Source organism: Cetorhinus maximus, chromosome 5, assembly GCF_964194155.1.
Source record: "Cetorhinus maximus chromosome 5, sCetMax3.hap1.1, whole genome shotgun sequence".
Taxonomy (NCBI): domain Eukaryota; kingdom Metazoa; phylum Chordata; class Chondrichthyes; order Lamniformes; family Cetorhinidae; genus Cetorhinus; species Cetorhinus maximus.
Window position 1 is genome coordinate 90,650,664 of NC_135883.1, and position 27,358 is coordinate 90,678,021.

Genomic DNA, 27,358 nt, shown 5'->3' on the forward strand with positions numbered 1-27,358 from the left:
AATTTGTCTAAAAACTTCAAAGGCTTATGGTCTGTATAAACAATTGTTTCTGATGAATTGTTTACAACATAAATTTCAAAATGCTGCAATGCTAACACCAAATCCAAAGTCTCTTTTTCGATCGTTGAATATCTTCTCTGTTGTACATTCAGCTTCTGTGAAAAATACCCCATTGGTTTTTCAATTCCAGTGTCGTCATCTTGTAACCGTACAGCCCCAATGCCTATATCGCTTGCGTCAACGGCCAACTTGAATTGCTTGGCATAATTAGGTACTGCCAACACTGGTGTCATAGTTAATACAGTTTTCAAACTATCGAATGACATCTGACACTCCAGTGTCCATTGAAACTTCTTGTTCTTTTTTATAGTTCAGTCAGTAGAGCAACCACTTGGCTAAAATTTGGTATAAATTTCTGGTAAAACCCACACATGCCCAGAAATCTCAAAACTTCTCATTTTGTTGTGGGCACTGGGAAATTCACAATAGCCTTGACTTTCGCATCTCTTGGAGCCACCTTACCATGTCCAATGGTATGGCCTAGATACGTAACTTGCGCTTTTGCAACTTCAATTTTAGCCAAGTTCATCACCAAATTAACTTCTTTTAGTCGAGTAAATAATTCTTCCAGATGCTGTAAATGCTCCTTCCACGTCTGATTGAAAGCTATTAGATCATCAATGTAAACAGCACAATTGCTTAGACCTGCAATTACATTGTTTGTCAGTCCTTGAAATGTCGCAGGTGCATTCTTCATACCAGATGGCATAACTTTAAACTGATATAGTCCATTTGGCATTACAAAAGCTGATATCTCCTTTGCTCTCCCTGCCAATATCCTTTTAGCAAGTCAATCTTTGTGATAAAATTTGATTGTCCCGCTTTCTCAATGCAATCCTCCAACCGTGGTATGGGATATGAATCAGCTTTTGTCACCGCATTCGCTTTTCAAAAGTCCACACACAGTCTTTGTGTTCCACCCAGTTTCGGTACCAGTACAACAGGCGAACTCCAGTTACTACTCCAGTATACCTAGCGGCTACCTAGGCTTGTGTACTTGTATGCCGACAAAATTAAAACCCAACTTTGAATTCTAGCAGAAGCTATTGGTGGGATTGCTTTATCTTCACTAAACAAATTTAACAGTGTGATCTGACACTATGATGAAGTATCGACCATGCAAATATTGATGGAACAACTTTATTCCAAATAGGATAGATAAGCTGTCTTTTTCAATTTGCAAGTACCCTTTCTTGGCTGCAGAAAGGGCCCTGGATGCATATCCTGTTGGCTTTTCAGATTTGATTTCTGTTTGTTCTTTTTGTGTTCGCCTCATCTTTCATTTTGATTTCGCATTCGGCCACATTTCTCTCGGGTAAAATCTTAACTTGTTTCAATTCGGGGGTTGAGTTACCCATTTGCATCTTGGGAAGTTCCATGACTTTTCTTTCTAATGCCTCTTTTGTCTCAATCAACCAATTCCTCAGTTCTTCTGTCTCTCTTTTTTACCTTTTGGCTTCCTCTTGGAACACCGAACACTGTTGAGTTTTTTCTTCAACTGTTTCTTCAGTTGGTCAGATGGCACTGGATTCGTTTCGCTTCTTTCCCTGATTTTCCTGTGGAACCAACTCTGACCTGAGGGATCCTTGCTTCCTGTGAAGGTCCTTCGGTTCTTCTATCTCATTCCAAAAGACACCATCACGTTCCCTTGCTCCTGATCTGAGAAATTTCTGACCAATTTAGCTTGATTTCTTTCAACCAATCACTGCCCAGAGGCTAGGTCCTTCTCCTGTTACAATTATTGGCAGCTGGGCCATCTGTTGTCTGTATGTTACAGGTACAGAGATGATGCCTTTCACCTGTATTGCTTCTCCTGTATATGTTTTTAACTGAGCAGCGGTTTTCGTCAAACTCAATGGCTGGGTACCTCCTCTGAGGTATTTAAAGATGTGTTCTCCTGCCACTGTGTTCGATGCTCCTGTGTCAACTTCCCTGAGCAAAGGTTTTCCATTTACTTGAAGTGTAACAGTGATTGGTTCAGTTTTCCTGGCCTTCAGATGGTGTAGGGAATAAACATCAGCCTCAGTAACTTCTGGGTCTTCTATATTGTGCACTTCATTTAACTTGACTTGTTGTCTGAATGGCTGCCTTGATTGAATCCTGTAGTGTTTAACAACATGCCCTTTTTTGTGGCAGTAGTGGCATTCTGCCTCTTTAAATCAAACTTCAGGTGCATGATTTCCCCCACAACGGTAACACTTTAACTTCTGGATTACTGTTGAGCTGTCTCCAGCATTTCTTTTTGCTTTTCTAGAGGTAGGAACTGTGTCCCGCTTCACGTTAACCTCCCTGATCTTTGCCCCACCCCCAGCAACAGGTTCCCGCCCTAGCTGCAAAACTGTGTCATGCTGCACACACTGCAGAGCCTGCGAGTCCCTCTCAGCACTCTCCATTCCTAGCGCTATCTCCATGGCGCGCTTCAGGTCTATCTCAACTTCTGCAAGTAAATGGCGCTGAATGGCATCGTTGTTTATGCCGTAAACTAAACAATCTTGTAGCATGTCGTTTACAGCATTGCCAAAGTCACAGTGCTCTGTTAATTTTTTTAACTTAGTGATGTACGTTGCAATCGACTCACTTACTCCTACTCGAGAATTAAATTTGAATCTTTGCATGATCACTGAGGGTTTAGGCTGAAAATGACCTTTCACGAGCTCTACTAGCTTGGTGGAGGATGTGGAATTTGGCGCAGTCAGAGCTGTCAAGCTACAGATTAGATTATAGGATTTGCTCCCGCTGACACTTAGGAGAATTGCCTGTTTATCCTCCGCTGTTATTTCGTTGGCTACGAAGTGGAAACCTAACTTCCCCAATGGATGAGTCGTACGGCTCAAATCTACCAAAGTGAGGCATTGCTGCTGAGTATAGTACCTTTCTCCCTTAAAATATCGGAATACTCACAGTCACGAGGCAAGGTGCTGCATCGGCGATTTTTTTTATCCTCATCGCCAGTTATAATAGACTTGAAGAGTGCAGGACAGGTTTCTTGTAAGAAACAGTGAACTTTATTAACAGACTCCAGATGAGGCCACATGCTTGTTCCAAGACCAAAGCTAAAAAGCTCCGCCCCTAAGATTCCCTGCACGCAGGGCAGATTGGTTTATACAGTCACATGATCCCCATAACAGTAAGAAATGGTTTAACTTGCAATCATTACAGTGATCTTGTGGAAGTTTGCTGTTCACATATTGGCTGCTACGTTGCCTACAATGTAATAGTGATTACATTTCAAAAGTACTTCATTGACTGTAAAGCACTTCAGTTTGTCCTGAGGTCATGTAAGGCACTATATAAATGCAGGTCTTTTATTCTTTCTGATATAATGTTTGAAAACTCTGACTTCGATATTCTTCCAAAACTGAACCAAATATTTCAATGGCCTGTCCAAAGTCTGCATTCTTAGAGGTGTCAGCTTTCAGCTTAATTGTTGCAAGTTTGTTGCCATTGTTATAAGGTGGTCATCAAAAAACAAATAGGGAAATTAGGGGAAAACTTTTTTATCCAGAAAGTGGTGAGAACGTGGAACTCAAGAGCACCAGGAGTAGTTTCTGCAAATAGTATAGATGCATTTAAGGAAAGGCTGGATGAGCACAGGGGCAGGGAGAGGAATCATCGGCCCTGGTGCTTCTCCTGTTCCTGAGCGCCTTTTCCCCACCCTCCTTTAACTCTCCCACTCAGATTCTTCGGGTGTCCAGAATAGGAAACTACAGTTACAGTGGGGTTGAACTGTTTCATTTAGCACAACTTCTTGGCTTTTGTACTCTGTTTATACAAAAACAGCCCATCGAAAGCTAAGATTTCAGTACGATACACTTTACAACCAGTGCTTTGTTGGACAATGGCACCCAACTTGGTCGTTCATATTATGCAACCAGTTCCACTTCCTTGAACCTGGCCCTGTGCAATAGCCAGACAGCAGCATCCAAAAGATTTCAACTTGACAATCATTGCAACCAACAATCTTTTACACAGATGAGAATACCTTGAACTAACAGTGACATGTTCTATTCGTGCATGACTCCTGGTTTCACTTCCAAGTTTAAAAATGGCAAAACTTTGCAGTAAATTAGCACCAACCAATTGACCTGTAATAATGTGTTATTTCTATCCACGTGTGTGGGCTTTGTTAGCAGAAAAATTGCACTGTGCATTGAGTGAGAAACATTTTCTAATTTTAAATTGAAACCACATTTAAAATTGCCCAGCATGGAGTGTATGATAGGGGAGTAAGCACTTAAGATGCTGGAAATCCGAAATATAAATAGAAAAGGCTGGAAACACTCAGCAGGCCAGAACGCATCTGTGAAGAAAGAAGAGTCAAAGTTTCAGGTCCACCATCTGCATTGGTTCTGATGAAGGGTCAATGACCTCTGCTTCACTCAGCACAGATGCCGCCAGACATGCTGAGCGTTTCCAACACTTCCCGTTCCTTTTGGAGCAGTGAGAACCAGTGTCACAGACACCTTCTCATTTCAAGGGATCTGGTGACTCACAGTTACCACATTCTGTGGGATTTGGCGCCACAGGGACTTGGAGGAAATCCATTGCCAGTAACTGTGAAAGTAACCACCACACTAAACTTCTACAACAGTGGCTCCTTCCAGGGCTCCACTGAAGACCTCTGCAGGATTTCTCGAGTGTCCACCCACAAATGCATCCAGGAGGTCACAGACGACATTGTTGCGAAGGCCCAATTTTGTCAACATCAACAGAAATCAAGCAAGCCAGGACGCGAGCAGTGGACTTTGCTGAGATTTCCAGTCTTGCACATATACAGGGTGCCATCAACTGCACTCATGTGGCAATAAAAGCTTCCTGGCAACAAGCAGTCCAGAACCTCAACCAGAAAGGCTACCACTTTTTCAATGTGCAGCTGGTGTGCGACTATAACAAACACATCATGCAAGTTTAGGCCAGATACCCAGTAAGCGTCCACGACTGGTACATCCTGAGTAGGTCTCTGATCCCTGACATCTTCGAGGGACCACACCAGGATGCAGGGTTGATTCCTCGGGGACAAGGATTACCTGCAAAGGGCTTGGCCTATGATGGCCATGCGGCGGCCTCAGACTCCTACTGAGAGATGGTATAATGAGGGTCATGCCGCAACCTGGACATTGGTGGAACACATCATAAGGATTCTGAAAATGCAGTTCCAATGTCTGGACAGATCAGGCAGAGCGCTCCAGTGCACTCCCCAGAGGGTCACACATTATTGTGGCTTGCTGCGTGCAACACCACTGCAAAGGGGATGGGGTAGGATTTGACAGATGCCGAGATGGAGGAGCTGCATGCCTCCTCAGATGAGGAGGACCTCGAAGGAGATAGTGGTGATGAGGTCTTGGAAGCCGAGGATGCAGACGAAGGGGCCATTGCACTGGCCAGATGAGGCAGGCTTGCTTGTGAAGCCCTTACTGCCAGCAGACTCAAGGAGGAAGATGATGAGCTGCAATGAGGATCCTCCAGAGCAGCTCTCCTCCATCATGGGCCAGCATGACCACCGCTATAGATTTTATTTCTTCATTCATTCATGGGATGTGGTGTCACAGGCTAAGCCAGCACTTATTGCCCTTCCCTAATTGCCCTCGAGAAGGTGGTGGTGATCAGCCTTCTTGAACCGCCGCAGTCCATGTGGTGTAGGTACAGCCACAGTGCTGTTAGGAAGGGAGTTCCAGGATTTTGACCCAGCGACAGTGAAAGAACAGTGATATGTTTCCAACTCAGGATTGTGAGTCTTGGAGGGAACATTCCAGGCGGTGATGTTCCCATCTATCTGTTGCCCTTGTCCTTCTAGATGGTAGAGGATGTGGGTTTGGAAGGTGCTGTCTAAGGAGCCTTGGTGAGTTCCTGCAATGCATCCTGTAGATGATACATAATGCTGCGACTGTGCGTCGGTGGTGGGGAGAGTGAATGTTTGTGGATGGAGTGCCAATCAAGTGGGATGCTTTGCCCTGGATGGTGTCAAGCTTCCTGAGTGTCGTGGGAGCTGCGCTCATCCAGGCAAGTGGACAGTATTTCATCACACTCCTGACTTGTACCTTGTAGATGGTGCACAGGCTTTGGGGAGCCAGGAGGTGAGTTACTAGCCTCAGAATTCCTAGCCTCTCACCTGCTCTTGTAGCCACAGTATTTATATGGCTATTCCAGTTCAGTTCCTGGTCAATGGTAACCCCTAGGATGTTGATAATAGGAGACTCAGTGAAGGTAATGCCATTGAATGTCAAGGGGCGATGATTACATTCTCTCTTGTCGGAGTTGTGGCACAAATATTACTTGCCACTTGTCAGCCCAAGCCATTGTCCAGGTCTTGCTGCATTTGGACATGGACTGCTTCAGGAGTCTCGAATGGTGCTGAACATTGTGCAAACATCCCCACTTCTGATCTTATGATGGGAGGAAGGTCATTGATGAAGCAGCTGAAGATGGTTGGGCCTAGGACACTACCCTGAGGAATTCCTGCAGTGATGTCCTGAACTGAGATGATCCGACCTCCAACAGCCACAACAATCTTCCTTTGTGCTCGGTATGACTCCAACCAGCAGAAAGTTTTCCCCCTAATTCCTATTGACTCTAGTTTTGCTAGGGCTCCTTGATGTCACACTCGATCAAATGCTGCCTTGATGTCAAAGGCAGTCACTGTTGCCTTATCTCTGGAGTTCTCTTTTGTCCACGTTTGAACCAAGGCTATAATGAGGTCAGAAGCTGAGTGGCCCTGGCAGAGTTCAAACTGGGTGTCAGTGAACAGGTTATTGCTAAGCAAGTGCTGCTTGACTGCATTGTTGATGACCCCTTCCATCATTTTAATGATAATGGAGAGCAGGCTGATAGCGTGGTAATTGGGCGGGCTTTTTGTGTACAGGACATAACTGGGCAATTTTCCACATTACTGGGTGGATGCCAGTGTTGTAGCTGTATTAGAACAGCTTGGCTAGGGGCGCGGCAAGTTCCGGAGTACAAGTCTTCAGTACTATTGCCAGAATATTGTCAGGGCCCATAGCCTTTGCAATGCCCTGTGCCTTCAGCTGTTTCTCGATATCATGTGGAGTGAATCGAATTGACTGAAGACTGGCATCTGTGATGCTGGGGACCTCTGGAGGAGGCCGAGATGGATCATCCACTCAGCACTTCTTGCCAAAGATTATTGCGAATGCTTCAGCCTTATCTTTTGCACTGATGTACTGGGCTCCTCCATCATTGAGAATGGAGATATTTGTGCAGCTGCTTCTCCAACGAGTTGTTGATTTGTACCCCAATGTTTATGACTAGATGTGGCAGGACTGCAAAGCTTAGATCTAATTCATTGGCTTTGGAATTTCTTAGCTCTGTCTATCACTTGCTGCTTATGCTGTTTGGCACACAAGTAGTCCTGTGTTGTAGCTTCATCAGGTTGACACCTCATTTTTAGTTATGCCTGGTGCTGCTCCTGGCATCCCCTCCTGCACTCTTCATTGAACCAGGGTTGATCCCCTGGCTTGATGGTAATGGTAGAGTGGGGGATATGCCAGGCCATGAGGTTACAGATTGTGTTCGAGTATAATTCTGCTATTGATGGCCCACAGCACCTCCTGGTTGCCCCATCTTGAGTTGCTAGATCTGTTTGAAATTTAGCATGGTGGTAGGGCCACACAACACGATGGTGGGTATCCTCATTATGAAGATGGCCCTTCGTGTCCACAAGGACTGTGTGGTGGTCACTCCTACAGATACTGTTGTGATGTATCCGTGGCAGACAGCTTGCTGAGCATGAGGTCAAATATGTTTTTCCCTCTTGTTGGTTCCCTCACCAGTTGCCACAGACCCAGTCTAGCAGGTATGTCTTTTAGGACTTGACCAACTTGGTCTGTGGTGGTCCTCCCAAGCCACTGTTGGTGATGGACATCCCTCACCCAGAGTGCATTCTGTGCCCTTGTGAGCACAGCTTGTCCTGCATGAAGACAGATGGAGAATGTGTGAGCAATACGCATATGAGGACAGAATAAGGATGCTGGGCCTGTGTGGGTGGTGAAGGGAGCCCTGGACAGGATTAGGATGCAAATGCCAGAGGAGATGAGACCAGATGGAGATGTCAGTGAGAATGAATGGTGATGTCCCTTGAAGTGGCAGCGAATAAGATCCTTGTGATTGTGTGATGGGCCTGTGACTGTGAGAGTTGGGAGTGATGCAATGGTTGACCTACCCTGGCGGAACAGAGGAGGTCATTAATCCCCTTCCTTCACTGGGTGGCTGACTTCTCCTGCAGGGTGTCTGCACTGATCACCATGGCAACCACCCCTCAAGCCAGATTTGGCCACCCTGCTGGAAGTCCTGCGGCCAGAGCAGTGGGTAGAGAACATTGCAGCAGACCTCAACTGCATCCAACAGGTGCATCAGTAAGGCGTCACTGAACTTGAACGCAGCATACTTTCTGCCTCTCTTTGCTTGTAAGGGTTTTGTGCGAGATGGGCATGGTTAGTCTCAATCCATCACACAGTAAATACACGCACACAGCTTAGAACCATCCATAAGCTTTTAGCTTCATTCACAGAAACTATCAGGGTAATCAGTCCAGGAAATGAGTAGGAGAAAAGGCACTGGTTAAGTTTATGAAGTATGATTCCAAATTACAATATTATGGTGGCAGAGCAGAGGAAGCACTGGGTGAGAAAGGGTTGTACTACTCTGTTCCTCAGCTTGAACATATGAAGAAAAACTTTGACAAGTTGCTTTTTGCTTTTGTAGGCAACCTTTTCTGTGTCGGGCAGCTAATCCGTCAGCCTTTATATAAACAGTGATTTTGGCTTCAGAGCAGCAGTATCTCATGTAAATTTTATTTCATCAGAGATATTCCAGATGAAAATATTTTAAATTGAAACATAACATCTAGTGTCAGAGTAACTGGACGCCTTGTACATCATAGACACCTTGTTGTAAGTGTCATGGGCCAGTGTAGGAGCTGTGTGTCTAGAAATTTGTGTGCCCATCTTTTGGCCCATGATGTGGCATACAATCCCTGCACCTGAATTGTGAAGCCCAGAGGTGCTGCTGATATTGGGCCTCGAGCCTCATTTCCATGAAGCCACCAAGTTTCGATGGTTTAGTTGATAGCACACTCACCCTTATCCAAAAGGCATTCGATAAGGTACCGCACATAAGGCTTCTTATTACGATAAGAGCCCAAGGTGTAGGGAGTCGTATATTAGCATGGATAGAGGATTGGCTAACTAATAGAAGACAGAGCTGGGATAAGGGGGGCATTTTCAGGATGGCAACCTGTAACTAGTGGAGTGCGACAGGGATCGGTGCTGGGGCCACAATTATTGACAATGTATATTAATGACTTGGATGAGGGAAGCGAATGTACCATCGCCAAGTTTGCGGATAACACAAAAATATGTGGGAAGGCAAGTGGTGAGGATGACGCAAAGAGTTTAGAGAGGGATCTAGACAGGTTAAGTGATTGAGCAAAAACTTGGTAGATGGAATATAATGTGGGAAAATGTGAGGTTATGCACTTTGGCAGGAAGAATAGAGGAGCTAAATATTATTTAAATGGAGAAAGACTGCAGAAAGCTACGGCAATAGAGGGATTTGGGGCTGCTCATGCATGAATCCAAAAAAGCTAACATACAAGTTCAGCAGGTAATAGGGAAGGCACATGGAATATTGGCCTTTATTTCAAAGGGAATGGAGTTTAAAAATAGGGAAGTCTTACTAAAGCTATACAAGGCACTAGTTAGACCACACCTAGAATACTGTAAACATTTTTGGCCCCCTTATCTAAGGCAAGATATGCTGGCATTGGAGGCAGTCCAGAGAAGGTTTACTAGGTTGATCCTGGGTATGGAGGGATTTCCTTATGAGGAGAGGTTGAGTAAGTTGGGCCTGTACTCATTGGAATTTAGAAGGATGAGAGGCAACCTTATTGAAACATTTAAGATTCTTAGGAGGCTTGACAGGGTAGATGCTGAGAGGTTATTCCCCTTGTGGGAGAGTCTCAGACCAGAGGGCATAATCTCAGAGTAAGGGGTCACCCATTTAAGACAGAGACGAGAAGGAATTTCTTCTCTCAGAGGGTAGTTTATCTGTGGAATTCTTTACCACAGAGGGCTGTAGAGGCTGGGTTTTTAAGTATATTCAAGGCTGAGATAGACAGATTTTTAATCAGTAAGGGAATCAAGGGTTATGGGGAAAAGGCAGGAAAGTGGAATTGAGGATTATCAGGTCAGCATGATCTCATTGAAGGTGGTCCAGACTTGATGGGCTGAATGGCCTACTTCTTCTGCATCTTCACTTCACTGCATATGGTCACTTCTGAGGCAGAAGGTTGTGAGTTCAAGTCCCACTACAGGACTATTTCAGGACTTGAGCACAAAAACCCAGGCTGGCACTGAGCAAGTGTTGCAGTGTTGGAGGTGCTGTCCTTCAGATGAAATGTTAAAACGAGGACCTGTCTGCCATCTCAGTGAATGTAAGAGATCCCGTGGCATTATTTCAAAGACGTGCTTTGGAGTTCTCCCCGGTGTTCTGGCAAATATATATGCCTCAATCAGTATCACAATAGCAGTTATTTGGTCGTCATCATCTTGTTTGCGGGACCTCGCTATGTGCAAATTGGCTGCCATGTTTCTTGCATTACAAAAGTAACTATACTTTAAAAATACTTCATTTGTCTGTAAAACGCTTTGGGACACCGAGGTCATGAAGGCTGCTATATAAACGCAGGTCTTTATTTCCTTTCATTTTTGCCTTTGAAGTGTAATTGAAGGTCTACCCTAAGGTGAGTGAGGAAGCATGGGTGATCTGGTTGGGAGGTATCAGTGACTGGAGAGGGGAGGAGTGGCGTGTAGAGGTGTCTGCAGACAACAGGCATTGCTCTCTTTCTGTGGGGTGGGTAGGAACATTCCTCCTCTTCCTGGCTCCATGTTCATATATGTACACTTCAAAAGCGTAACTAGTTGGTTGATATATGTCACCCTGGACTTCCTACATACTGTTGCTCGTGGGCCTCACATCAGGTTCCTAATTTGCATATGTAAATTGTTTAGGGCGTGGACACTGCACATGAATTCTTCTTGACCTTTAAAATATGGCAGGTGATGACTTATCAGCTTGGAATCAGAGATCAGTTCTTGCCCATCATATTAGAGACTGAGAAGGCTGTTTAGCACCAGGAAAATGGGTGCAGCACCGTAATTTTTTTAGGCCATACTTTGTTCTCTGCAGCTCCAGAATAAAAATATGCACTTCTGAAATTGTGACAATGCCTTGAAATCTGATCATAGCATTTGGAAGATTTATGGTATTGTTCTCAAGCTGCTAATCGGATATTAAGTATTTGTTAGTCATCCCTCTCCAGACAGTCCTGCCCCACGTTGCACCAGGGAGAAAACTAATTCTATTTCCAGAGAGAAATCCTATACTAAAACAATTACACCACTTGAAGACACAATTGCATTGTTGATTATTGGATCTACGTTTGAGTGTGTCAGTTCTGAAAGTACTTACGACTGGAGATTGGGATCAGTTCAGTTGTAGCAGTGCTTAATAACACTGGCAAAAACATGATGAATGTATGGTAGAATATTCTGCAGCTATTTGACTCTAGTCCTAACTGCACTTAACTTGGTGTAACCCTGGATATTGTTTTTTTTGAGAAACCGGGAAATCAGGTAACTGTTAGAATTAAATATTTTGATTAAGAATTGGAATCTAGTTTTTCATTTGCTAATTCTTGCAGCCTAAAGAAATATGTCAAACTAATGCAAGTAGGTTTAAACAATGTTATTCCCTCAGCCATTACTGAAGCATTTTTGTCGTGAAGAATTTCCTTATTTTACTCAAAACACGGTTACTGCGGCAAATGGGGTTTGGGGAGAAACTGAGCTGACATTTGTGCCTTTTTCAGTAGATTTTCTTTCTCTGATTGTTGATGTACCATTGCTAAATTGCATTAGTCCAACTGGCTTTTCTCCTCTTAGTCTATACTTGGAACTAGGAAACGCGAATGGGCGTTTGTTCCGAAATCAGAGACCCTCAACTATCTGGATTATTGTTTTTTTTATCCCATCAGACATACTTTTTTATTGTGCTTTCCATCCCACCATCCTCCATGTTTACCAGATTGTCTGCTGTTATTTCCACATTACATCGCCCAATATTGTGGAAGAAGCAGCTTCCTTCTGTATAGGCATTCACTTGCCCACCATCCCAAACTTCCAGCTGCCCCCCACAATCTCATGCAGGTGCAACACCTGTCCATTCACATTTTCCCATACTACAGTTCAGGACCCCAAACTCTCCTGTGTTTTTTTTTATCTGTTCATGGGATGTGGGTGTCATTGTGTAGACCAGCATTTATTGCCCATCCCTAATTGCCCTTGAGAAGCTGGTGGTGAGCTGCCTTCTTGAACCACTGTATTTAATGTGCTGTAGGAACACCCACAGTGCTGTTAGGGTGGGAGTTCCAACATTTTGACTCAGCGACAGTGAAGGAACAGCGATATATTTCCAAGTTAGGATGGTATGTGACTTGGAGGGGAACTTACAGGTGGTGATGTTCCCATGTATCTGCTGGCCTTTTCCTTCTAGGGGGTAGCAGTCATGGGTTTGGAAGGTGCTGTCGAAGGAGGCTTCGTGAGTTCCTGCAGTGCATCTTGTAGATGCTACTGTGTGTAGGTGGTGGAGGGAGTGAATGTTTCTGGATGTGGTGCCAATCAAGTAGGCTGCTTTGTCCTGGATGGTGCTGAGCTTCTTGAGTGCTGTTGGAGCCTCATTCACCAAGGCGAGTGGAGAGTATTCCATCACACTCCTGACTTGTGCCTTGTAGATGGTGGACAGGGTTGGGGAGTCAGGAGGTTGGTTACACTTGCAGAGTTCGCAGTCTGACCTGCTTTTCTGGCCACAGTATTTATATGGCTAGTCCAGTTCAGTTTCTGGTCAATGGTAACCCCTAGGCCTCTGTTAGTGGGGATTTCAGCGATGGTAATGCCACTGAATTTCAAGGGGAGATGGTTCGTTTCTCTCTTGTTGGAGATGGTCATTGGCTGCCACTTGTGTGGCGCAAATGTTATTCGCCACGTACCAGCCCAAGCCTGAATGCTGGCCAGGTCTTTCTGCATACGGACAGGGACGGTTTCAATGTCCGAGGAGTCATAAATGGACATTGTGCAATCATCAGCGAACATCCTCCCTTCTGACTTTATGATGGAGGGGATGGTCATTGCTGAAGCAGCTGAAGATGGTGGGGAATAGGAGCCTCTGAGAAAGCAATTTACATTAAATTCCTCTGATTTATTATACTGCTTTCACTGCTCACTGTGGGATCTCCTTTCCAGACGCCTCCGCTCTGATCATGTATGTTCTCCTGACTTCCCAGTATCCTATCACTTCAGGTTCCTTCTTTGCATTCCCACTTGGCTTCCTGCACTGTTGCAGTTGAGCTCAATACAGACGTCAAGAACAATACATAGCCTTTCTCCTGTGTGCTCTGTGGCCCTCTGGTCCAAGCATTGATTTTTAGTGACTTCAGATTTAGCTTTATTAGAAAGAAAAACTGCAGCAGAAGCTAAATATCTGAAACAAAAATGCATTATCCTCTATTTTCTATGCTGCAAGGAAAAATGATGAGCACGTTTGCTTACTCGGAGTAGAGAAATATTCTACATAAGACTATAAGCATTTCAGTCTTCATTTTGCATCTGGATTTGCAGTTTTACTACATAACTGTCTTGCTGTGTTTCTTAATTTTCTGACCATGCTACTTGGGTTGGGACACTTTGTCACAGTAAAGTTTCACTTTATTATTTATTATCTTTATTATCTCTTTCATTATTTTTCCACTGTCTAACATTATCATTTTACTGCCTTTTTTCAACAGGCTTCCACTCATTAATTTGTTCTCTGTATTTGGAGTTCCTGATGACTGCTCCTTCCCATGCCATTCTCTTAAAATGTTTGTTTACCTTTCAGTTTTTGTTCTGAAGAGGGATTCTGTGCCAGACATGTTTCTCTATACAGGTGCAAACTCAGACATTCCACCATTTTCTGTTCGTTTGATTCCCAACATTTGTAGTTTGTGTGCATTGTGGAAGTTAGCAGCTTAGAATCCCAGGCCAGAAGTGGTGTACAACTGTACCATTTGAACTGTGCAATATTTCAGTGGTGGTTTATCAGAGCTTAATATATTGCCAAAGTTTTCAGAACCCACCACTCTTCCTGGAAAAGTTCTTTTATTGATCATCACAAAAATCACAAAGTACTAACGAGGGAGATCATTTGGCTCATTTAGCCCATCTTTTCATAGAAACCTATGCAAATCTCCAACGATCACAGCTTCCGGTTGCCTCAAATGATTTCAGCATTTTATGTGAACTAGGTATAAACTTGCCTTTTTGCCTTTGTCCTCTGTCCTCCAGTTATGATTTCACATGAAATATTAAATGTTTTCCATTCCACTTGGTAACCTCTTCAGAAACTGTGCACTTTGGCTAAAGCCTTAAATGAGTAAAAACAAAAAACTACTGCGGATGCTGGAAATCAAAAACAAAAACAGAATTACCTGGAAAAACTCAGCAGGTCTGGCAGCATCGGTAGAGAAGAGAAGAGTTGACGTTTCGAGTCCAATGACCCTTCAACAGAACTCAGAACTCTGTTGAAGGGTCATTGGACTCGAAACGTCAACTCTTCTCTTCTCCACCGATGCTGCCAGACCTGCTGAGTTTTTCCAGGTAATTCTGTCCTTAAATGAGTAAGTTTGGTGAGCAGTCGAGACCTCGGAAGCAGACAGGTAACTGCAGCAGGTAAAAAAAAAAATTGCAAATATGCACAATTATGCCAGATGGACAGAGGCTTCATAAAGAATCTTATTCATTCTGTTCCAAGGTTGAAGAATCTGAATTTTTCTATCCTTTTCTCATAACTCCAGTCCTCTGGCACAATGCTTCAAATTTGTAATTCTTCTCTTTGTACTGTTTCCACAGTTTGGACTTTTCTCCTGTATTTTGTTGATGAGAACTGTGCCATGTTTTAAATGTTGCGTCCAACCTCTCACCACCACTTCAAGCATAGGTCAAAATTCCACATATTTTCAAAGGAAGCCCATCTGTAGTTAGTTAACTGCCTCCGTCAATCTTTATCAGTCTGCTGTTCTAGTTTAATAACACCTGAGAACCTGTTCAGTTGCAGTCGGTGGAATTTTCTGTGGCCGCTGGCATCGGGCGTGCTCGGTGGCGTAGGCGGACAATATGGTGAGAAGGCCAGAAATCAGTTAGTGATTGTCCGCTCAGCCTGTTGGTGGCAGGCCATGTTTCCTACCATCAGATGTTGAGAACCTCATTGTAATTCATTTGCATATCATTATAAGACTAGCGCGCTGGAATCGTTCCCCCCACCCCGCTGCAATCCTCACAACTTGCTGGATTCTTCACCCACGTCAGCGTGATTGCACACTGGTGCAGAACGTGTATGACTTGCAGAAGTCAGGACTTACCGCCAGGGCCTTTCTCACATCGCAGACATCCGAGGAGCAGAAGATGCAGGAGCCCGAGAGCAATGGGATCCAGGAGGAATGTCCATGGCATGCTGGGTGGATTCTCATGGACATGGATCTGCTGAGAAGCAGCTCACAGAAGTTGGAAAGTCACTGTTGAGGGTCTACTCACAACGGATGTTGGTCGGGGTGTGGGGGGGGTGTGTGTGGAGAGGAAGATCCAGCTGTGTTTGGGAGAGGAAGGTGTACCGAGGGGTGGGAGAGGAAGTCTAGGATTGACTGGGAGAGGAAGAGATGTCATCGGGTGGGGGGTGGGGGTTTGGTGGTTGGGAGAGGGAGAAACGAAGGCGTCAGTGAGGGGAGGAACTACAGGAGGAGGAGGCGGTGACGGGGAAGAAGACGGCAACTGGGGAGGTAAATGTAAGGGGTGTGGAAGGTCTAAGGGAAAGAGTTCAGAGGGTAGGAGTGCAGAGGGGGGAAGAAGTAAGGGTGGAGGAAGGGAGAAGGACTAAGTGAGGGGTTGGGAGGGGTTCCAAGGGGGAGATGTCCAGATGAACGTGCAAGGAAAGGCTCTGATGAGTCCATGACTGCCTCCTGGGGAGCCAGCTGAGGGTGGGCGTGTGACGAGGGAATGGTGAGAATCACCAAGGGCAGAGTGAGGTGGAATGCTGGGAGAGTGAGGGTTGGATTGTAGTGATAGAAAGGATGGCGAGGGTGTTTGCTGGGGTCTCGGAGGCAGACATGGACCCTGGGGGTGTGAAGGAAGAGGTCGGAGAGGTGAATGTAGTTGGGAGTGGGATTGTCAGGAAGAAAGGGAACGTGTATGTTCACCTGGACATCCCCGAAGGAGAAGGGTTGTGGCTGGTAGGTCACAGAGGGGAGATGGAATGTGATGCCAGGGGGCGTCAACAGTGATGGGGGAAAGGAAATAAGTGACTGGGGGAGGGGAAAGGACGGGGAAGTGAATGAAGAACTGAATCCCCGTCATGCTGTCTAAATCGTGGTGTGCGAGATCAGGTGCTGCATGGGAGTGTGATCATTGGGTGGGGCGGAGATGCAGGTCAGCTCAGACGGACATCTGAAAGTGAACCCCAGCAGGCAGCATTGAAAATACTCAGGACACTGGGGTGTGTGTGATATGTGAAGGATCCGCATGCGTGGGAGAGTGCTTGCACAAGGCTCCGAAAGGCCCTGACGCGCACACTGACACAGACACAGAGACACACCTACTTCTTGGAGTTCTGCAGCAGTGGCTCTGCTGGCATTTTGTAGATGGGCACTGGCGACCTTCCTTTTGGCAGTGAGAATCCCATCAGGACCCTGCCATGCATCAAAAATCATTCCTGACTCACGGAACTGGGCCCGAGCAGCTTTAGCGGGGCCTGTGCAAGTCTTACCCCACTGGACTCCATCCCAAAGAGAAGATTTCAGCCCAGGAGCTTGGAAGAAATTTGTTCATGTGCTTGCATTTCAAAATTACAAGTTATTTTGAATAAGCTGTTTAGCTGAGTAACTTATCTTGCATCCCTGAGAGAGGGTGCTGCTAAACAGTGAACACACTGAATGCTACTAATTGATCCTATTCCCATTTTCATTCTGCTGTTTCATCTCCACCGCTGCTTATGCAATACTTCCGAGGCCAGTTTTTCCAGTTACTCAATCCTTTCCTGCGCAAATGCAGTCGGTGCCAACCAATGCTGCAAAAACACAGTCTACTTGTTGTAGAACTGCCCATGTTTTGAGATATCTGTAGTGGAATAGTCACGTTCTTCATGTGGATAGGTACGTTTTTATTCAGAAATTTGGTACAGTTGGAAAAATAGCCAAAAAGAGGAAGAACACCTACGTCAATAACAGAGTTAATATACTAAATGACCATATGCTAAATTGAAACAGCTAGATGCTATAAAAGATAATCAGTGAGATAACGCAGATATAAAGGGCCGATTTTTACTTCCGGCTTTGGGACCCTAACGTCGGGTGAAAAGTGGGTCCCAAACCCTCACTTTCCGCCAGTGGGACCAGCTCAAGTGATTTTACTGCAGGCAGCTTCCAATTACTGGGTTGGTCAGCAGCTCTGAAGCCTCGGCAGAGCCAGCAGGAAAGATGAGCACTGCTGAGGCAGGCAGGAACCTCAACAACATCTCAAAATGGAGCCGCCCTTGCACAGGTATTTGAAAATTAAAATTTAGGTGGTCAAGGGCAGTGGAGCCTTGGCTGTCCCCCTGGCACATTGGGGCCATGGGGAGAGCCTTCCCTGCCTGCAGCACCCCACTTTGGGCCATGATGGGTGTAATGATAAGCCCAGCAACTACAGGCCATTAACTTCAACCTCAGTGAAAGCCAGATTGGTTAAGAATAAATCGTATTTAAGAAACTTTTTTGTTTCTTTCGATGAGGTATCCGAGAGCTTTGGCGAAGGTAATCCTGTTGTTGATGTGTACGTAGACTTTCAAAAGGCATTTGATAAAGTACCATATAACAGACGGGTCAGCAAAGTGATAAAGCACCTGGAACAAAAGGAACAGTACTATCATGGATGCAGAATTGGCTGAGTGACAGGAAACAAAGTAGTGGTGAGCAGTTGTTTTTTGAACTAGAGGAAGGTTTATAATGATGTTCTACAGGAGTCAGTGTTGGGACCATTTCTTTTCTTGATGGCTTAGAATTGAGTGTACAGGGCTTAATTTCAAAATATGAGAATGATAGAAAGCTTGGAAGTATTGTGAACAGTGAGGAGTGTTGTGGCATAAAGATGAGACCACTCAAGTCTGAGATTCTAGTAAGCAAAGGTTTTATTCAAGCATATGCTGGGAGGACTGGTCCTACAGTGTGTCTCTCTGATACAGGGGCTGCGTAGCATATTTATATCTTTCAGTTATCATATTTCACTATACTGTCTAGTACAACCTCCAGTTACATATCTAATGAGCAGAATTACTTCGGCTGCAGATGTATCTGTTATCTCACTGGGAGGCTGGGAAATGCCTCGGTTCTAACGCCTTCCAGAATGTGCTTTTATCACTCTAACATTTGTTTACCCATCCTGTGAAGGTCATTAAGTTTTATGACTTGATTGTTAGTTACGGTCCCTCAAGTATCATACCCATCATGCCTATGTGTTGGCTATATTTCACATAATGCTTACAACGAACTCTCATAGCTACACTTAAAGGTATTAATACATGTCCGTCCTAATCAGTTACTCCACTTGAAGGAGGATTGTGCTAAACTTCAAGAAGACACAGACTGGTGGAATGGGCAGACAAGTGGAAAATGAAATTTAATACAGTGAAGTGTGAGGTGATTTTCATTTTGATGACGACCATTCATTTTGGTAGGAATGATGAGGAGAGACAATATAAATTCTAAAGGAGATGCAGGAGCAGAAGGACCTGGGGGTTTATGTGCACAATTCATTGAAGATAGCAGGGGCAGTTTGAGAAAGCATTTAATAAAACATACAGGATCCTAGGCTTTATAAATAGGGGCATAGAGTACAAAAGCACATAAGTTATGATGAGGCTGTATGAACACTGGTTTGGCCTGAACTGGAATATTGTGTCCAGTTCTGGGCACCACTTTTTAGAAGGATGTGGAGGTATTTGAGACGATGCAAAAAAACTTCACAAGAATGGTTCCAGGGATGAAGAACTTCAGTTACGTGGATAAATTGGAGAAGCTTCTGCTTTCATTGTGTTGGCGTCACAAACTAATATCCGTATTCTGCCAATGTTTATCTGGGTAGTGCTGGCTAAACCAGGCATGACCTGCTGAGATGTAGTTCTGACAATGAAAACTTATAAATGGAAATAATCTAAAAATAGTTCTTGAAGATTTCAAGTGATGGGGCTGTGACTAATTTCTTTGGCATCTTGTTCCATTGTGGGATTGTCCTTTGGAAGAAAGATTGTTGATGCAATGTCCTGGAAACAGATGGTCTTAGGTAGTTTGTGTGGATGGCTACCTAATGTTTTGTCATTTCTGGAGGTCACCAGGTACTTGTTTCTGTCAATTTCCACAGTCCATTCCATATTTCATAGGATATGGTCAGACTATTTTTCTCCCTCATTTGCTGTATTGATTCCTATTCCAAATCTTTGATTAACGATGTGACACTGGTGTATTTGCCATACTGATTTGTGCAGAATCACGCAGTGCATCTTTGGATCGCTTCAATCTTTTTTCATATCTCTAGCCATATAAGAATCCCACACAACTTGCATACTCCAGGATTGAATGAACAAATGTTTGGTAAACTACCACTGATATTTTTGTTGCCTTACCAAAGATTCCTCCTCAGCAATCCAAGAACCCTGTCCGCTTTGGATGTTATCTGCTTAATGTGGAATCCCCATTGAAGATGAACCCCCATGTATGGTTGTGTATCTACCTGTTGGAGAATTTGATTACAGAACTTAAAACTGAGGCTGTTCTCCTTTGAGAAGAGAAGGTTATTAAGGAAATTTGATAGAGGTGTTCACAATCATGAAGGGTCTGGACAGAGCAGGTAGGGAGAAACTGTTCCCATTGGTGGAAGGGCCAAGAACGATGGGACACCAATTTAAGGTGATTGGCGAAAGAAGCAATGGTGATGAGGAAAAAACATTTTTATGCAGCAAATGGTTGGGACTTGAAATGGACTGCCTGAGAGTTTGGTGGGTGCAGATTGAATCAAGGCTTTCCAAAGATAATTTAATCATTATCAGAAGAGAAAACATTTGCAGGGTTATGGCGAAAAGGCAGGGGAGAGGGACTAGATGCGTTGCTGTTGGAGAGAGCTAGCACAGTCATGGTGGGCTAAGGTCTGTGATAGGGTGGAGGCCGGCAATGCTTAAATGATAAAATGAATGGAGGGTACAGGCTCAACATGTTCCCTTTAGGGTGATAGGAAGGAGTAACAAGCTCAGAGAACCATGGATGACCAGAGATGTTCAGGATACGATGTGAAGGAAAAGAGAGGCTTTTAGCAGGTACAAGGGGAGCAAATCAGCGGAGGCATTAGTGGAGTACAGAAAGTGCAGGGTGGAGCTTAAGAAAGCAAATCCGGAGAGCAAAGAGGGGATACGAGAAAGCTCTAGCTGGTAAAAGTGGGGAAAATCCCAAGATATTCCATAAGTATATCAATGGGAAGAGGATAACCAGGGAAAGAGTAGGGCCCATTAGGGACCAAGGGGGCAATCTATGGAGCCAGAGGACATCGGTAAAGTGTTGAACAAATACTTCACATCCGTCTTCACCCAAGAGAATGAGGATGAAAGTATGGAACTCGGAGAGAGAGACTGTGAGGTTCTTGAGCAAATTGATATAGGGAGTGACAAGGAATTGGAGACGTTGGCAGGCTTAAAAGTGGACAAATCTCCAGGTCCAGATGATTTGTGTCCCAGACTGCTGAGGGAGGCAAGGGAGGAGATCGCAGGGGCTCTGACCCAAATTTTTAATTCCTCTCTGGCCACAGGGGAGGTGCCAGAGGACTGGAGAACAGCTAATGTGGTTCCACTGTTTAAGAAGGGTTGTAGAGATAAGCCAGGGAACTACAGACCAGTGAGTCTCACATCAGTGGTAGGAAAACTATTGGAGAAAATTCTGAAGGAGAGAATCTATCTCCACTTGGAGAGGCAAGGTTTGATCAGGGATAGTCAGCATGACTTTGTCAGAGGGAGGTCATGCCTAACAAATTTGGTTGAATTTTTTGAGGAGGCGACCAGGTGTGTAGATGAGGGTAGTGCAGTTGATATAGTTTATATGGATTTCAGCAAAGCCTTTGACAAGGTCCCACATGGGAGACTTATAAAGAAGGCAAATGCGCATGGGATACAGGGTAATTTGATAAGGTGGATTCATAATTGGCTTAGTTGTAGGAGACAGACGGTGATGACAGAAGGCTGCTTTAGTGACTGGAAGCCAGTGTCCATGGCGTACCACAGGGAGCTGTGCTGGGTCCCCTATTATTCGTCATTTATATAAACGACATAGATGACTATGTGGGGGGTAGGATTAATAAGTTTGCGGATGACACAAAGATTGGCCGGATGGTTAACAGTGAGGTTGAGGGTCTTGGGCTACAGGAAGATATAGATGGGCTGGTCAAATGGGCAGATAAGTAGCAGATGGAATTTAACCCTGAAAAGTGTGAGGTGATGCACTTTGGAAGGAGTAATTTGACAAGGAAGTATTCAATGAACGGCATGACACTAGAAAGTTCTGAGGAACAAAGGGATCTTAGCGTGTGTGTCCATAGATCTCTGAAGGCGGAGGGGCATGTTAGTGGGGTGGTGAAAAAGGCATATGGGACACTTGCCTTTATCAATCGAGGCATAGATTACAAAAGTAGGGAGGTCATGTTGGGGTTGTATAGAACCTCGGTGAGGCCACAGCTGGAGTATTGTGTGCAGTTCTGGTCACCACATTATAGGAAGGATGTGATTGCACTGGACGGGGTGCAGGGGAGATTCACCAGGATGTTGCCTGGGGTGAAACATTTAAGTTATGGAGAGAGGTAGGATAGACTTGGATTGTTTTCGTTGGAGCGGAGAAGACTGGGGGGGTGACCTGATCGAGGTGTACAAGATTATGAGGGGCATGGACAGGGTGGATAGGAAGCAGCTGTTCCCCTTAGTTGAAGGGTCAGTCACGAGGGGGCATAAGTTCAAGGTGAGGGGCTGGAGGTTTAGGGGCATGTGAGGGAAAGCTTTTTTACCCAGAGGGTGGTGACGGTCTGGAATGCGCTGCCTAGGGGGGTGGTGGAGGTAGGTTGCCTCACATCCTTTAAAAAGTACCTGGATGAGCACTTGGCAAGTCATAACATTCAAGGCTATGGGCCAAGTGCTGGTAAATGGAATTAGGTAGGTAGGTCAGGTGTTTCTCATGTGTTGATGCAGACTTGATGGGCCGAAGGGCCACTTCTGCACTGTGATTCTGTGAATGAAGGAGAGAGATTGATCTTGCTGACGAGTAAAAATAGGAGGTATGTACCTTGTTTCTGAAGCCTTGCTACAGTGAAATGGAGTGATCGCAATCAGTTGGGAGGGAAGAAAAGATTGTCAGTTGGAGCTTAATGTACACCAATGTAACAGCCTATCCAGTTCATCATAAACAGCATTGTGGGAAATCCACTTATATTTAAAAAGCCCATGAAGACTACTTCTTAAAACGTATATCATTATAGTTGAAGTTAATTTTTTCTCACTCATTCCCATTGCTTTGGTGAAATGTTGTTGAAAGATTAAGTGCTACTGAGCTCTGTAAAAGGTTGAAAGAAACACTGCAGAAGAGAGCTGAATTCTCGAACACAATTGAAATTAAATGATTTCCGCAACATCCTTAATTTAGTAACTAATCTTTCCTAATGGTATTGCTATGTGCATGGTTCGGTATCTGTTCTCATACAGGTCCCCCAATCATTTCCTGAGTAAAATATCAATTAAAATGATGTGAAAAAGGAAAGGGTGTATAAGGAACCATAATTCTTTATATATTTTATTTTAATAGAGTATCAATCAGAACTTCTCACTTAATATTAGAAACACAATGGATTTTGTTTGTCTCCATTCATTCACGTAATTAAAACATTTGATTTCTCAGTTGGGCATCTTCCTCCTGAAATGATGCTTTTGTAGATAAATTCTTGATCAGATTTACCTCTGTAAATTTTAAAATAAATTCCGTGTGATCTGCAGCCAATATTTGTGGATTAGAACAATGGTGAAGCAGCAGTTTATCTCAATTAGCAAAAAATGAAATATCAATTTCTATTTCTAATGAAAATACTTGTATTAACAAGTACTTTCTATTGTTACACGTGCCATTTTTTTGATTTCTATTTACTGTACCAGGTGATTATTGTCGGCATAACTGCAGCAGTGGAGCTTAAAGCAAATCTTGTTGATGAATATTTCACCACCAGTTTCAAGTTTGCATTTCCCATGTGAGCAAGAGAGGCCAGAGCAAGGTGCATCTATTCTAAGCCGATCTGTGCCATCACCAATCATTTCCAAATTCAAGAAATTACTTGGAACATCTCCAGCATATGTTCGTTTAGAAGGGTTATGATGAAGTGTTCTGAGAAATGCAAGATCAGTGTACCCTGGTTTTGCTTTATTCCTAGTACCAGTAATACGTTCCTGTTTCTCTACTGGGATTTGTAATTCTTTCGTACAAATCAAAGCGATATGTCTTGTTTAGAAAAATCATCTTGCCTTATCTTTCAAAATGATGCGTGTTTGTATATTGTTGAGAATAGTATGCTTTTTCTTCTCCAAGATGCAATTGTTTAAGCCAAGAATAAACATACTAATTTCACATTTGAATATGTTACAAAACACTATAGAGACTTTACAATAAAAACAGAAATAAAATGAAAAATGTGTATTCTCTGAAACAAGGGAAAATAGGTAGCATTGGTCTGCTCTAATCATGTTTATGCTGAGAGCTCTTGAGTCTGCATTAAAATTCACATTCTAACTGATGCAAAAATAAAAGATGCTCAATATTTTAAAATTAGAACCATCTCATTTGATGCCAGTTACATTAACTTCATGAGTTGGTGTTCTTAAAACCTGTAAGTACAGTTTTCCATAATTATTTGATAAAGAGTACAAGCTTGTGAAGATCCTCATGAGCACTGTAAATTATAGGCCCAAATCTTCGATCAGGGTGAGAACCCCTATTTCAACCCCGATCAGACAAAAAAAGTACCCGCTTACCTTGCTCCAATTTTTCTGGCCAGTCTTCTGATGGAGGATTCTGTAGAACTCAATGCAGGGAACCCCAGAGACATCAACGAAGGGAATCTGTGCAAAAGCCTTTTTGCAGCACTAGCTGCCATATTCTAGTACGTATTCACTGACACACTGAAAAGCTTTGGGACATTTAAACAGATTTTCAGTGTGTAAGTGAATGAGTGTTGTGGGGTGGGTGAGGTAAGTGAGTTAGAGGGTAGGGTGGGTGAGGTAAGTGGGGAAGGGTGTAGAGTGGCAGTTGGGTAGGATGGCAAGGTCAGGCTGGGGGAGGTTGGGGGGGAGTGAGGTGGTAGGGGCTAGTCACATTGGGTTGGGGGACGTCAGGTGGTGGGGCTGGAAAGGTCCTGTGGGGGGAGGGGGGGTAGTCAGGTGATGGGAGCTCGTCAAGTTGGGATGGGAGGAGTTGGAGGTCGGCGGGCAAGTTGGATGTGGAGCCCAGTCAGGTTGGGTTGGGGTTCGGGGGGTCAGGGATGGAGACGGGTAGTGGGGTCTGGTTAGGTCGGGTCTGGGGGCCGAGGTGGGAGTCAGGGCGGGTCAGTTGTATAGTTACCCAGGCGTTAGACTAGGATTTTTCTGTCTAACATTTCCTGGGTCACTATTCAGCTCAGTAAGTCATAATCACCCAAAGTCTCCAACTCCAACGCAGAGTTGAACACTTTTTTAGAAGGTTTCGAGGAGCAGGGGAATTGCCCATCGGCAGTTCAAACTTCCTGGCTAATTGCCAGAGTCAGTGCGTTGGAACTTCCAAGGAGTCTCGTAGTGCATCTTGGGGAGTACGACGATACGGGGACCAGAAGATTTGAACCAGGTTATTCTTTGCCTTGCAGCTGTTTAGATGCAGGAAGGAGTGTTCCTTTCATTGCCTATCTCTGAGCTCGAACAAATGAACATACCAACCAGATAGTTTTGGCTAACCAGGAGCTACACAACCAACAGATGCTGTATAAAGAAATACTTGTGTGAGTTAGTTAGGTTTCAAAAAATATGCACCACCTTTCCTAAAGCAAGCGAAATTTGTGATTTCTAACCTAGAGATTTCGAACCTGCTGGAGTCCAAACATTTGTTTTCTCTCGTTCTGTAATTTCCAAGTTCTAATTTAGATTTAAAATGCAGAATTAAAGTTTTAATGAATTCTAGCTGCTAAATAGTGTATGCATAACGTTTTGTTTACAAAAATGCGTATAGGCTTTCTAGGCTTCTGTTCACTGACCGATCCGGAATCCTGCAAAAAGGGTGGACATAGTAATAGTTTCAAGCACTACTGCTTTACATCTAGTAACTAGATTGTGCTAAAGTATAACATAATATGGACCTTCACCATGAGGTGACATTGAGCTCCTAGTTAATACATTCTATGACATATGGCGCCATGTCAACTACCATTCTGATATTTGACTGTGTTGAGATTTTAATGCCAATATATTTTTCTGAAGGCTTTTGTTTATACAAAAATGCATTTGTTCTGTTAGTTTTCAGGTTTTATTTTTGCATGGGCGTAATAATATTTGGTACATTGCTGTTTTTCTGCAGGTATTCAGGACTAAAGCAGTGGAACTAGGGGAGAAGCTCCTGCCTGCCTTTAACACACCTACTGGAATCCCTTGGGCTCTGTTGAACATTAAAAGGTAAACAGAGCATCTGAAAAGCTGCTGTTCCCTCTTCATAAAGTTGCTGGATGTGACTATTAAGTTTACTGATGCATTATAATCGAAGTGGAATACAAATTAGCATTGACAAAGTTAAGGGCACATTCTGTAGTTTCTTTTTCAGTATGTCTTTAGTGCTGTTCCAATTATAATGTTATAAAGCTCATTGCTGTAAGTTCTTATTGTTCTTCCCCCTCTCTGTCATCTTCCTCCCCTAAGGTACAGTCTGGTATGTTACTATAAGTGCCAGTTGACAACTGGTACCTTGAACAAGTATGGAGTCTTGTGGGAGCTTAGAGAGTTTTCACATCCAAGGCAGGAAATTTCCCAACTTGGCAGAACCGCCTCATTTTAAAAGGCCACATTATGCCCAATTTTTGCTCTTTGGTGGGGGATGAGGGGGCAGTGAGGCGGGGTGGGAGAATCAAATTGGGTCCACCGACCCCAGAAGCAGATCATAGGTGACCAGCAGGTTAGGTAGGTGCTGAGTTGGGCTGGTTAGAAAATCTGCCTCAATTCTCTGGGACTTCACCTCACTTATATTAAAAGTGGTTAAGCCCTCACAGCCCCCTTGCACTCCCCATGCCACCCTCATGCCCTTGTCGTGCCCATTTACCCAATATGCACTATGTACTGACCATAAGCCATATAATACCAATGGCAAGTGTTGAAATGCTGACAAAAGAAACATCCATTCAGAAATCATCTTTGAACAAACCTGCTGTTCTTACAACCCTATAAAAGTGGCAATCAGACAGGGCAATTATAGTATCAGTAACAGAAGCTTTAACCACTTCACGCCTCTTACTCTTGCCCATATAAACAAACATTCAGACATCAACAAAAGAGATCACAGAATAATAACATCAAGACATTAATCAAGCAAAGTAAAAACTCCACTTCAGTACCAGAAATCCCCTGTTGAGCATTTAATGCATTTGTGAGTCGTGGAGCTCAGTCAAGAATTGATAATGAGCACAGGTAGAGAACCCAGATGTCTGGCCATCTGTTTCTATTGAAACAGCTCCCAGATGGCCATATTATGAATGCTTGATTGAACTCCAAAACCCGTAAATGTATTAGCTCAGCAGGAGCTTCTGCTCTGACAACTGAAGTGGAGTGTTTACTTTGCCTGATTGGCATCTTTATGTGGTCATGATAAATTATTTTTGTGTGATCTCTTTTGCCAATGTCTGAATGTTTATTTGGACGAGGTTAAGAACCGTGAAGCGGTTAAAGCTTCTGTTAAGTGATAACACAATTGGGGAGGCAATGGCATAGTGGTATTGTCGCTGGACTGCTAATCCAGAGACCCAGGGGAATGCTCTGGGGACCCTGGTTCAAATCCACCCTGGCAGATAGTGAAATTTGAATTCAATGAAAATCTGGAATTAAAAAGTCTAATGATGACTGTGAAACCATTGTCGATTGTTGTAAAAACCCA

The 27,358-nt window shown here is 44.0% G+C and overlaps 1 protein-coding gene across 1 annotated transcript in view; it reads left to right on the forward strand.

Moving 5' to 3' along the window:
* Positions 1-27,358, forward strand: part of man1a1 (mannosidase, alpha, class 1A, member 1) — a 489,484-nt gene that overhangs the window by 353,802 nt on the left and 108,324 nt on the right. Inside the window, exon 5 of the mRNA XM_078542179.1 lies at positions 25,799-25,893. Coding sequence (XP_078398305.1) covers positions 25,799-25,893 — 95 coding nt within the window. The remainder of the gene's footprint in view (positions 1-25,798; positions 25,894-27,358) is intronic.